Raw genomic sequence first — 13,000 nt, forward strand, 5'->3', positions numbered from 1 at the left:
TCCCAGTGTGAATGCAGCATAATGCATGATTTTTACCTAGTTGCGCTGCAGTGTCACAAACTGGAAAATAGCCTGTCTAGATTTGCTATTATTCTGCTATTTTGATGTCCTCACAAGTATAGCAATAAAGGTGTGTGTGTGTGTGTGTGTGTGTGTGTGTGTGTGTGTGTGTGTGTGTGTGTGTGTGTGTGTGTGTGTGTGTGTGTGTGTGTAATAAGAGCCCACCCCTCTCCATCAGGCTCCAGTATGAGAGAGAGCTCCGTGAGCAGCAGGCCAGACAGGAAGTGCTGCTGGCGGAAAGGAACAGAGAGCTCAAACATGCTGGCCACGCCCTGGTCCTGAACCACACTGGAAAACGCTGAACTCTGAGGACACACACAAGAGGAACCATGAAGACCATGACGGTGATGCAGGGGCGTCAATTGGGTATGGCAGGGGGTATGCAGCTGCCATAGGGGGGCTGTCCAGGGGGGGGAAATAAAAGTTACTTTTAAATATAAATCCATGAATGTCTCTTTGTCTATCTGTGCTGGTTATTATGTTGTTAAAGGAGTAGTTCACCCCCAAAATGACTTTTTTTCTATTGATTACTCATGCCATGGAGAGTAGAGTTCAATAATATTTTTGGCTTTTTGTCACATTCCTAAGACAGAAATTTGATTCGAGTAAATTTACCCCCATTGATTCCGGATGGGGACCCGTCCCGGAACGAATGGGGGTACATTTATTGTCATCACATTTTTGTCTTAGGAATGCGACAAAAAAATAAAAATATTATTGAAGTAATCAATAGAAAAAAAGTCATTTTGGGGGTGAACTACTCCTTTAAATTACAGTAAAATAACTACAAATGCAAAATGTAACAAAATGGTCACTTTAACAAGGTATTATAATTATATTCTCCACACTTTTATTCTCCCCATCTTGAAAAGATGGTATATTCCCAGGTTCCGCAGGTCAGCTGCACAGGTGCAATGCATTATTGTTAACTGTGGCACGTTTACTAACATGCCAAGTTTAGCTGCAGTTGAACAACCGTTCCAGGCTGCCATATCCAGTAGAAACGGGGAAAAAAATAAAATGTACTTCTTAAAATAAATGTATTATGCCTGTTGCTAAGGTATGGCAACATGACTGGTGTCTTGCACGCGCGACACCTGTCATGTTGCCATACCTTAGCTTTTTCTGAACTGACGCCACTGCGGTGATGTCATCACCATCTTGGGAGAATAACTTCTCTCACAAGGAAAAGAATAACTGTCGAAAAAGTGAACACTTGTATAACGGGCTAAATATAATCTTCAAAACAGATGTTTGAAAGTTGGGGAGGATTTGGCAAGAAAATTAACATGCAGGAACGGAATATTACATCATCACGGCTACCTCACCCAGCTTGTGGAGATATTGTGTTTCAGGACAAATAAAGAACCAAACGCACCCCCTCCATAACACAAATCAACCAATAGACTGTTTAAAAATGATGACAATAATAATGTTGAACAAACATGAACTAAATACATTCAAACCAATATGAACTGTTCGGCCAAATCAAAAAGCTCTGCTGTTTAGTTGTTGGATTTAGCTACCCAACTGTAATGTCCAGTAGTTGCTAAACGACAGTGAGAAATGATCTTCTGCTCATCTTTCTCTCCAACCTGCTATCATTAGATAACCACTTAAAATCCTACTGTGTTGACCAGGGATGCCCAGTGTTCTACACTTCTTGGTCTCCTCCTTTTTGAAGCGGTGAAAGCCGCTTCCAAGGAGTGGCTTTGTGTGTTCTGTTCATGTCCATATATGGTCATTCCAGTGCAGAATGAACAGGTTTTATCTGTCCCGTACATCCAGAATATGTGTGTAACATCCGTCCGGTCTGATGATTGTATGATTAAAAATGTCCAATGAGACCATACTTTGAGGATTGGTCAAGCTTCACATGACAATTCGGCCCTCCAGATAAAATCATTCATTCATTCAGAATTGGAAGAATGTATAGATCACAGAGTTCATAGCTCTAGAACACATTCTGTATAATAAAAGTTCACTGCTTCACTTCGAACCAAGGTTTGATTTTTTTCCTTCTTCTACACAAAACTAGACCAGGTCAACCTGGTTGTGCCAGACCCCCTGTCTGTCATCATCATTTATGACATCATGCCTTTTGTAGGCATGTCATCATCATGTCATCATCATATATACCCTTTATATAGAAAACCCGGACAGACCGACATTTGCTTATGTAGGCCTACCCATTTCATGGGTCTGGCAAATATCTGATGAATATAGCTTTGTGACGTGTTGTGAGCTTCGTGGATCAGCTATAATCGCCCCAAATGTACACTGAATGTTTCCAGAATAGGGAAGCTAGGGGTCAAGTGATTGCGACTGTCAGGTTGCAAGTTACTATGAAAACCTCCACCGGCTGTCTGTCAGTCCCTCCGTCAAGTCAGTCTGTCCGTCACGTCACGTCACACTTTTGGCCCTACTCTTATCTCCGGCACCGTTGCCCCTATCCATGCCAAACTTAATTGCACACACACTCCTTGGCTGGCAAACCACAAGCTCCGCCCCTGATTTCTCACATGCCCCTGTTCTAGCGCCACCATGAGGCTGCGTGTATACATGCGACCTGACAGTCGCTTATCTCCCGATTAGGGAGATAAGTCTTACTGGTTAAGGTAGTTTGCCTTTTTGCTCACACCAAGATACCAGAGACCGGATGTTTCCAAAATATATCTATATATTAGTGGTGTCAACAATAATCGATTCAGCGATGCATCGCGATTCGGGCGTGCGCGATTCTGAATCGATTCAGAAACATAATCCATTATTAGAGCCGTACATACAGGGGTTGACACTGGCTCCCCGTGGCAGGTAAATACAACATGCAGGCAGCTGGAGTTTGCTTTTTACAATGACGGAGCAGAGCCTTTGAATGTGGCACCAATTAGCCAATGAGGGAGCAGCGTTGCACATGCAGACAGCACTCATCAACCTATACTTGTGCGCTCTGCTGGCACACAAGTAGGCTATATTTGGCTATGATTTCACAAGACGCAAGTTGGCATCTTAACTCTATCAGTGCCAAGGGCCAAAATGGCCCCAAGGTATTTGTGCCAGGATTTTGTATGTTTTTCTTTACTATGCAATGAAAAAAAATCTTTTTTTTTATAAATTTCCCACAGAAACAAACAGTTGTTGTGATTCAGTGGCAAAAAGGATTTTGTCAATCAGACAAATGGTTCCAGAGATAGAGCTGAATGAATCAAAAAAAGTGTCCATCCACTAGAATGAATACACATTTTCTCAATCAGCTAAACGAGGGAGCCAACACACAAACAGAGAAAAGCATCTCTCTGATCTCAGGTCATTTTGACATCTTAAAAAAAAAATATATATATATATAGCCTTTGATCTAAAGACGTCAAAGACGTCATTGGCACATGGGGCCCATTGAAAAAAGCAGTCATGTCATGAGACGTCATTGGCATTGTATGAGTTAACAGCAAGTTGGCACCTTTGAGCGATGCTACCGCTCCTACATCTGGCTTTGTCAGTTTGTACGTATGTACTGTATGTCCCACAAAGCTTGCCATTGGCCAAGCTTCGCGGGACACTTAATGTAATTAATTCATTAAAAAAACGCTGCCAAAACAGGAGGCCGGGCACAACCTGCATTTATCAGCCTACAGCCATAGTTCGGTTTTTCCCCTCCATCGTGCAGATGGTGGTTTTCACCGTTTACAGTGAATAGGGTTTTCTAAAGTGTGTATACACCGGTGATTCTTCAGTCCATCTAACCGACTAAAAGTCTTGGAACACTGTTTACATATGAATGTTTTTTCTCCAGTGTGTATACGATGGTGTCTCTTTAGGTCACCTAACTGACTGAAACTCTTGTCACACTGTTTACAGATAAATGTTTTTTCTCCAGTGTGGATTAGCAGGTGTCTCTTCAGGTGACTTGACAGTCTGAAACTCTTGTCACACTGTTTACAGTGGAAAGGTTTTTCTCCAGTGTGAATACGCTGGTGACTCTTCAGGTTGTTTAAATGACTGAAATCCTTGTCACACTGTTTACAGTGAAAAGGTTTCTCTCCAGAGTGCATTAGCAAGTGCCTCTTCAGGTTATTTAACTGACTGAAACTCTTGTCACACTCCTTACAGTGGAAAGGTTGTTCTCCAGTGTGTATACTCTGGTGTCTCTCTAGGTTATTTAACCGATTGAAACTCTTGTGACACTCTTTACAGTGGAAGGGTTTTTCTCCTGTGTGGATTGACAGGTGTCTCTTCAGGTGACTTAACTACTGAAACTCTTGTCACACTGTTTACAGATGTGAGTTTTCTTGTAAGCCAGCTGATCTGTCTTGTTGTCTTCTCCTGGCTGAGTAAAAGTCTTGGTAAACATGTGATGACTGCAATATATTGATTCGTCTGTCTCCCCTTGTTCCTGGCTGGTTACAGTTCTGGTGGTTTGCTGGAAGGATTCTGAGGGGATCTGTCCATTTATGGGCATTTGGCAGTAGAGGTCATCATGACTCGACTGAGATCTGAAGTATGTACAATCAGAAGAGCAGACCGTAGTCTGGCAGGATTGAGAACACGGACAAAACATGGACTGTGTTAGGGATAGGGAGTTTCTGACTCCCTACGTTTTCTATCCTGTTATCCCTCTCTCATAGTAAGAACACTGCATTATCCATCCTCTGGTCTCTGTGGAATGAAGTGGAATTCAAAAAATATTTTCAAATCTTTATACGATGCTGAGCAGAGCTCTGGTCTGACCTCACTCACAACACAAACGGTTGCTGTGCATGCCTGACAACACCGATGTGCGCAGGCTGCCGCCCCTCCATATTTGCGCAAGAGTGACATCATCAATACTCTATGACATCACCACCATGATGGAAGCGATTGTGATGGAAGAGATCCACGTACAGTAGATGCCACGCTGTAATTAATGGAATTCAATCATAAAAAAAAAACGCTGCCCATTTCACACTGGGCTGCACAAAACAGGTGGCCGTGCACAACCTCCATTCATCAGCCTACAGCCATAGTTCGGTGCGACCACATTATTTTTCCCCCTCCATTGTGCAGATGGTGGTTTTCACTGTTGTTCTCCAGTGTGTATACACCTGTGATTCTTCAGTCCATCTAACCGACTAAAAGTCTTGGAACACTGTTTACAGACGAATGGTTTTTCTCCAGTGTGAATTAGCAGATGCCTCTTCAGGTGACCTAACCTACTGAAACTCTTGTCACACCCTTTACAGTGGAAGGGTTTTTCTCCAGTGTGTATACGATGGTGTCTCTTCAGGTCACCTAACTGACTGAAACTCTTGTCACACTGTTTACAGATGAAAGGTTTTTCTCCAGTGTGAATACGCTGGTGACTCTTCAGGTTGTTTAAATGACTGAAATCCTTGTCACACTGTTTACAGTGAAACGGTTTCTCTCCAGAGTGCATTAGCAAGTGCCTCTTCAGGTTATTTAACTGACTGAAACTCTTGTCACACTCCTTACAGTGGAAAGGTTGTTCTCCAGTGTGTATACTCTGGTGTCTCTCTAGGTTATTTAACCAATTGAAACTCTTGTCACACTCTTTACAGTGGAAAGGTTTTTCTCCTGTGTGGATTGACTCCTGTGTGGATTGACTCTTAAGTCACCTGAAGACACCTTCAGGTGACTTAACTTACTGAAACTCTTGTCACACTGTTTACAGATGTGAGTTTTCTTGTAAGCCAGCTGATCTGTCTTGTTGTCTTCTCCTGGCCGAGTTAAAGTCTTGGTAAACATGTGAGGACTGCAATATATTGATTCGTCTGTGTCTCCTTGTTCCTGGCTGGTTACAGTTCTGGTGGTTTGCTGGAAGGATTCTGAGGGGATCCGTCCATTTATGGGCATTTGGCAGTAGAGGTCAGCATGACTCGACTGAGATCTGAAGTATGTACAATCAGAAGAGCAGACCTTAGTCTGGCAGGATTGAGAACACGGACAAAACATGGACTGTGTTAGGGATAGGGAGTTTTAGGTTCTGTTGGGTAATGGACAATGTATTTATCCTCTTTCTGACATCCTACGTTTTCTATCCTGTTATCCCACTCTCACAGTAAGAACACTGCATTATCCATCCTCTGTTCTCTGTGGAATGAAGTGGAATTCAAAAATATTTTCAAATCTTTATAGAATGCTGAGCAGAGCTCTGTCTGATCTCACTCACAACACAAACGGTTGCCATGCACGCCTGACAACACCGATGTGCGCAGGCTGCCGCCCCTCCAAATTTGCGCAAGAGTGACACCATCAATACTGTATGACATCACCACCATGATGGAAGACATCGTGATGGAAGAGATCCACGTACAGTAGATGCCACTCCGTAATTAACCCATTTAGAACGGGTACACATTATTGAGTATTATTATTTTATGCTTTAACTATTGAAAAATAGCAGATATACAAGCTCACAGATCAAATCAACCAATAGACTGTTTTTAAAAATGATGACAATAATAATGTTGAACAAACATGAACAATACATTCAAACCAATATGAACTGTTCCGGTTCCTGAATGCCAAATCAAAAAGCTCTGCTGTTTAGTTGTTGGATTTAGCTACCCAACTGTAATGTCCAGTAGTTGCTAAACGACAGTGAGAAAATATCTTCTGCTCATCTTTCTCTCCGTCAATATGAAGACCCTGTGACAACTTTGATCTGGTCGAAAACATCCCCGAGATGCGCTATGCTAACGCTTCCTCCTCCAATGAAAGTGAACGGAAAATTTGTTATAGAGAAGGGATAGTCACCAGAAGCACTTCCGGTTCATTTGCAGAGAAGAATGATGCAATTGGTTAGACGGGTGGTGAGACAGAGAAGGGGTAGAGATCGTTTTTTTTAATCATTATCACTTATTTCATTTTTAATGACGGCGCGGCTGAGACTCCTTGCTCAGATGTCCGGTATATTCCGGTTTTAATATTAAGGGGCTCCCCGTGGCTTGCAAAGTGTTAAAATCCTACTGGGTTGACCAGGGACGCCCAGTGTTTTACAACCAATGGTTGACACTGGCTCCCCGTGGCAGGTAAATACAACATACAGGCAGCTGGAGTTTGCTTTTTGCAATGACCGGAGCAGAGCCTTTGAACTAAACCTGTCTGTATGTGGAACCAATTAGCCAATGAGGGAGCAGCGTTGCACATGCAGACAGCACTCATCAACCTATACTTGTGCGCTCTGCTGGCACACAAGTAGGCTATATTTGGCTATGAGTTCACAAGACGCAAGTTGGCACCTTAACAGAGTGCGGCCTGTTTTTTTTAGCGATGCTACCGCTCCAACATCTGGCTTTGTCTGTTTGTACGTATCCCACACGTGTCCCACAAAGCTTGCCATTGGCCAAGCTTCGCAGGGCACTTAATGGAATTCAATCGTAAAAAAAAAACGCTGCCCACTTCACACTGGGCTGCACAAAACAGGTGGCCGTGCACAACCTCCATTCATCAGCCTACAGCCATAGTTCGGTGCGACCACATTATTGTTCCCCCTCCATTGTGCAGATGGTGGTTTTCACTGTTGTTCTCCAGTGTGTATACACCGGTGATTCTTCAGTCCATCTAACCGACTAAAAGTCTTGGAACACTGTTTACAGATGAACGGTTTTTCTACAGTGTGAATTAGCAGATGCCTCTTCAGGTGACCTAACCTACTGAAACTCTTGTCACACCCTTTACAGTGGAATGGTTTTTCTCCAGTGTGTATACGATGGTGTCTCTTCAGGTCACCTAACTGACTGAAACTCTTGTCACACTGTTTACAGGTGAAAGGTTTTTCTCCAGTGTGAATACGCTGGTGACTCTTCAGGTTGTTTAAATGACTGAAATCCTTGTCACACTGTTTACAGTGAAAAGGTTTCTCTCCATAGTGCATTAGCAAGTGCCTCTTCAGGTTATTTAACCGACTGAAACTCTTGCCACACTCCTTACAGTGGAAAGGTTGTTCTCCAGTGTGTATACTCTGGTGTCTCTCTAGGTTATTTAACCGATTGAAACTCTTGTCACACTCTTTACAGTGGAAAGGTTTTTCTCCTGTGTGGATTGACAGGTGTGTCTTCAGGTGACTTAACTTACTGAAACTCTTGTCACACCGTTTACAGATGTGAGTTTTCTTACAAGCCAGCTGATGTGTCTTGTTGTCTTCTCCTGGCTGAGTTAAAGTCTTGGTAAACATGTGATGACTGTAATATATTGATTCGTCTGTGTCTCCTTGTTCCTGGCTGGTTACAGTTCTGGTGGTTTGCTGGAAGGATTCTGAGGGGATCTGTCCATTTATGGGCATTTGGCAGTAGAGGTCATCATGACTCGACTGAGATCTGAAGTATGTACAATCAGAAGAGCAGACCTTAGTCTGGCAAGATTGAGAACACGGACAAAACATGGACTGTGTTAGGGATAGGGAGTTTTAGCTTCTGTTGGGTAATGGACAATGTATTTATCCTCTTTCTGACTCCCTAAGTTTTCTATCCTGTAATCCCACTCTCACAGTAAGAACACTGCATTATCCATCCTCTGGTCCCTGTGGAATGAAGTGGAATTCAAAAATCAAATCTTTATACAATGCTGAGCAGAGCTCTGTCTGACCTCACTCACAACACAAAAGGTTGCCGTGCATGCCTGACAACACCGATGTGCGCAGGCTGCCGCCCCTCCATATTACCGCAAGAGTGACATCATCAATACGGTATGACATCACCACCATGACGGAAGTGATTGTGATGGAAGAGATCCACGTACAGTAGATGCCACACCGTAATTAATGGAATTCAATCATAAAAGAAAAACGCTGCCCACTTCACACTGGGCTGCACAAAACAGGTGGCCGTGCACAACCTCCATTTATCAGCCTACAGCCATAGTTCGGTGCGACCACATTATTTTTTTCCCTCCATTGTGCAGATGGTGGTTTTCACTGTTGTTCTCCAGAGTGTATACACCGGTGATTCTTCAGTCCATCTAACCGACTAAAAGTCTTGGAACACTGTTTACAGATGAATGGTTTTTTCTCCAGTGTGGATTAGCAGGTGTCTCTTCAGGTTATCTAACCGACTGAAACTCTTGTCACACTCTTTACAGTGGAAAGGTTGTTCTCCAGTGTGAATACGCTGGTGACTCTTCAGGCGACCTAACTGATTGAAACTCTTGTCACACTGTTTACAGATGAAAGGTTTTTCTCCAGTGTGAATACGCTGGTGACTCTTCAGGTGACCTAACTGATTGAAACTCTTGTCACACTGTTTACAGATGAAAGGTTTTTCTCCAGTGTGAATACGCTGGTGACTCTTTAGGAGACCTAACTGATTGAAACTCTTGTCACACTGTTTACAGTGGAAAGGTTTTTCTCCAGAGTGGATTAGCAGGTGACTCCTCAGGTTATCTAACTGATTGAAACTCTTGTCACACTCTTTACAGTGGAAAGGTTGTTCTCCAGTGTGTATACTCTGGTGTCTCTTCAAGTTATTTAACTGACTGAAACTCTTGTCACACTCTTTACAGTGAAACGTTTTTTCTCCTGTGTGGATTGACAGGTGTGTCTTCAGGTGACTTAACTTACTGAAACTCTTGTCACACTGTTTACAGATGTGAGTTTTCTTGTAAGCCAGCTGATCTGTCTTGTTGTCTTCTCCTGGCCGAGTTAAAGTCTTGGTAAACATGTGATGACTGCAATATATTGATTCGTCTGTCTCCCCTTGTTCCTGGCTGGTTACAGTTCTGGTGGTTTGCTGGAAGGATTCTGAGGGGATCTGTCCATTTATGGGCATTTGGCAGTAGAGGTCATCATGACTCGACTGAGATCTGAAGTATGTACAATCAGAAGAGCAGACCGTAGTCTGGCAGGATTGAGAACACGGACAAAACATGGACTGTGTTAGGGATAGGGAGTTTTAGGTTCTGTTGGGTAATGGACAATGTATTTATCCTCTTTCTGACACCCTATGTTTTCTATCCTGTTATCCCACTCTCACAGTAAGAACACTGCATTATCCATCCTCTGTTCTCTGTGGAATGAAGTGGAATTCAAAAATATTTTCAAATCTTTATACAATGCTGAGCAGAGCTCTGTCTGATCTCACTCACAACACAAACGGTTGCCATGCACGCCTGACAACACCGATGTGCGCAGGCTGCCGCCCCTCCAAATTTGCGCAAGAGTGACACCATCAATACTGTATGACATCACCACCATGATGGAAGACATCGTGATGGTAGAGATCCACGTACAGTAGATGCCACTCCATAATTAACCCATTTAGAACGGGTACACATTATTGAGTATTATTATTTTATGCTTTAACTATTGAAAAATAGCAGATATACAAGCTCACAGATCAAATCAACCAATAGACCGTTTAAAAATGATGACAATAATAATGTTGAACAAACATGAACAATACATTCAAACCAATATGAACTGTTCCGGTTCCTGAATGCCAAATCAAAAAGCTCTGCTGTTTAGTTGTTGGATTTAGCTACCCAACTGTAATGTCCAGTAGTTGCTAAACGACAGTGAGAAAATATCTTCTGCTCATCTTTCTCTCCGTCAATATGAAGACCCTGTGACAACTTTGATCTGGTCGAAAACATCCCCGAGATGCGCTATGCTAACGCTTCCTCATCCAATGAAAGTGAACGGAAAATTTGTTATAGAGAAGGGATAGTCACCAGAAGCACTTCCGGTTCATTTGCAGAGAAGAATGATGCAATTGGTTAGACGGGTGGTGAGACAGAGAAGGGGTAGCGATCGTTTTTTTTTTTTATCATTATCACTTATTTCATTTTTAATGACGGCGCGGCTGAGACTCCTTGCTCAGATGTCCGGTATATTCCGGTTTTAATATTAAGGGGCTCCCCGTGGCTTGCAAAATGTTAAAATCCTACTGGGTTGACCAGGGACACCCAGTGTTTTACAACCAATGGTTGACACTGGCTCCCTGTGGCAGGTAAATACAACATGCAGGCAGCTGGAGTTTGCTTTTTGCAATGACCGGAGCAGAGCCTTTGAACTAAACCTGTCTGTATGTGGAACCAATTAGCCAATGAGGGAGCAGCGTTGCACATGACAGCACTCATCAACCTATACTTGTGCACTCTGCTGGCACACAAGTAGGCTATATTTGGCTATGAGTTCACAAGACGCAAGTTGGCACCTTAACAGAGTGCGGCCTGTTTTTTTGAGCGATGCTACCGCTCCAACATCTGGCTTTGTCTGTTTGTACGTATCCCACACGTGTCCCACAAAGCTTGCCATTGGCCAAGCTTCGCAGGGCACTTAATGGAATTCAATCATAAAAAAAAAACGCTGCCCACTTCACACTGGGCTGCACAAAACAGGTGGCCGTGCACAACCTGCATTTATCAGCCTACAGCCATAGTTCGGTGCGACCACATTATTTTTCCCCCTCCATTGTGCAGATGGTGGTTTTCACTGTTGTTCTCTAGTGTGTATACACCGGTGATTCTTCAGTCCATCTAACCGACTAAAAGTCTTGGAACACTGTTTTTTCTCCAGTGTGGATTAGCAGGTGACTCTTCAGGTTATCTAACCGACTGAAACTATTGTCACAATCTTTACAGTGGAAAGGTTTTTCTCCAGTGTGGATACGCTGGTGACTCCTCAGGTTATTTAACTGACTGAAACTCTTGTCACACTGTTTACAGATGAAAGGTTTTTCTCCAGTGTGAATACGCTGGTGACTCTTCAGGTGACCTAACTGATTGAAACTCTTGTCACACTGTTTACAGATGAAAGGTTTTTCTCCAGTGTGAATACGCTGGTGACTCTTCAGGTGACCTAACTGATTGAAACTCTTGTCACACTGTTTACAGATGAAAGGTTTTTCTCCAGAGTGGATTAGCAGGTGTCTCTTCAGGTGACTTGACAGACTGAAACTCTTGTCACACTGTTTACAGATGAAAGGTTTTTCTCCAGAGTGGATTAGCAGGTGTCTCTTCAGGTGACTTGACAGACTGAAACTCTTGTCACACTCCTTACAGTGGAAAGGTTGTTCTCCAGTGTGTATACTCTGGTGTCTCTCTAGGTTATTTAACCGATTGAAACTCTTGTCACACTCTTTACAGTGGAAAGGTTGTTCTCCAGTGTGGATTGACAGGTGTGTCTTCAGGTGACTTAACTTACTGAAACTCTTGTCACACTGTTTACAGATGTGAGTTTTCTTATAAGTCTTGTTATCTTCTCCTGGCTGAGTTAAAGTCTTGGTAAACATGTGATGACTGCAATATATTGATTCGTCTCTCTCCCCTTGTTCCTGGCTGGTTACAGTTCTGGTGGTTTGCTGGAAGGATTCTGAGGGGATCCGTCCATGTATGGGCATTTGGCAGTAGAGGTCATCATGACTCAACTGAGATCTGAAGTATGTACAATCAGAAGAGCAGACCTTAGTCTGGCAAGATTGAGAACACGGACAAAACATGGACTGTGTTAGGAATAGGGAGTTTTAGGTTCTGTTGGGTAATGGACAATGTATTTATCCTCTTTCTGACTCCCTACGTTTTCTATCCAGTTATCCCACTCTCACAGTAAGAACACTGCATTATCCATCCTCTGTTCTCTGTGGAAAGAAGTGGAATTCAAAAATATTTTCAAATCTTTATACGATGCTAGGGCAGAGCTCTGGTCTGACCTCACTCACAACACAAACGGTCGCCATGCATGCCTGACAACACCGATGTGCGCAGGCTGCCGCCCCTCCAAATTTGTGCAAGAGTGACATCATCAATACTCTATGACATCACCACCATGATGGAAGCGATTGTGATGGAAGAGATCCACGTACAGTAGATGCCACACCGTAATTAATGGAATTCAATCATAAAAGAAAAACGCTGCCCACTTCACACTGGGCTGCACAAAACAGGTGGCCGTGCGAGAGAGGGCGAGATCATTTAGCGACCTACAACCGGGTCGCGACGTGGTCGGTAGTTT

At 43.2% G+C, this 13,000-nt stretch overlaps 1 protein-coding gene across 9 annotated transcripts in view; it reads right to left on the reverse strand.

Moving 5' to 3' along the window:
* The window catches only part of dock6 (dedicator of cytokinesis 6), a 114,003-nt gene that overhangs the window by 28,540 nt on the left and 72,463 nt on the right, over window positions 1-13,000 (reverse strand). For all 9 annotated transcript variants that reach the window (XM_080724672.1, XM_080724671.1, XM_080724675.1 and 6 more), the window contains exon 28: window positions 226-365. In XM_080724672.1, the coding sequence (XP_080580798.1) occupies window positions 226-365 (140 nt within the window). The remainder of the gene's footprint in view (window positions 1-225; window positions 366-13,000) is intronic.

Source organism: Nannobrachium achirus, assembly GCF_963921795.1.
Source record: "Nannobrachium achirus genome assembly, chromosome: 4".
Classification (NCBI taxonomy): domain Eukaryota; kingdom Metazoa; phylum Chordata; class Actinopteri; order Myctophiformes; family Myctophidae; genus Nannobrachium; species Nannobrachium achirus.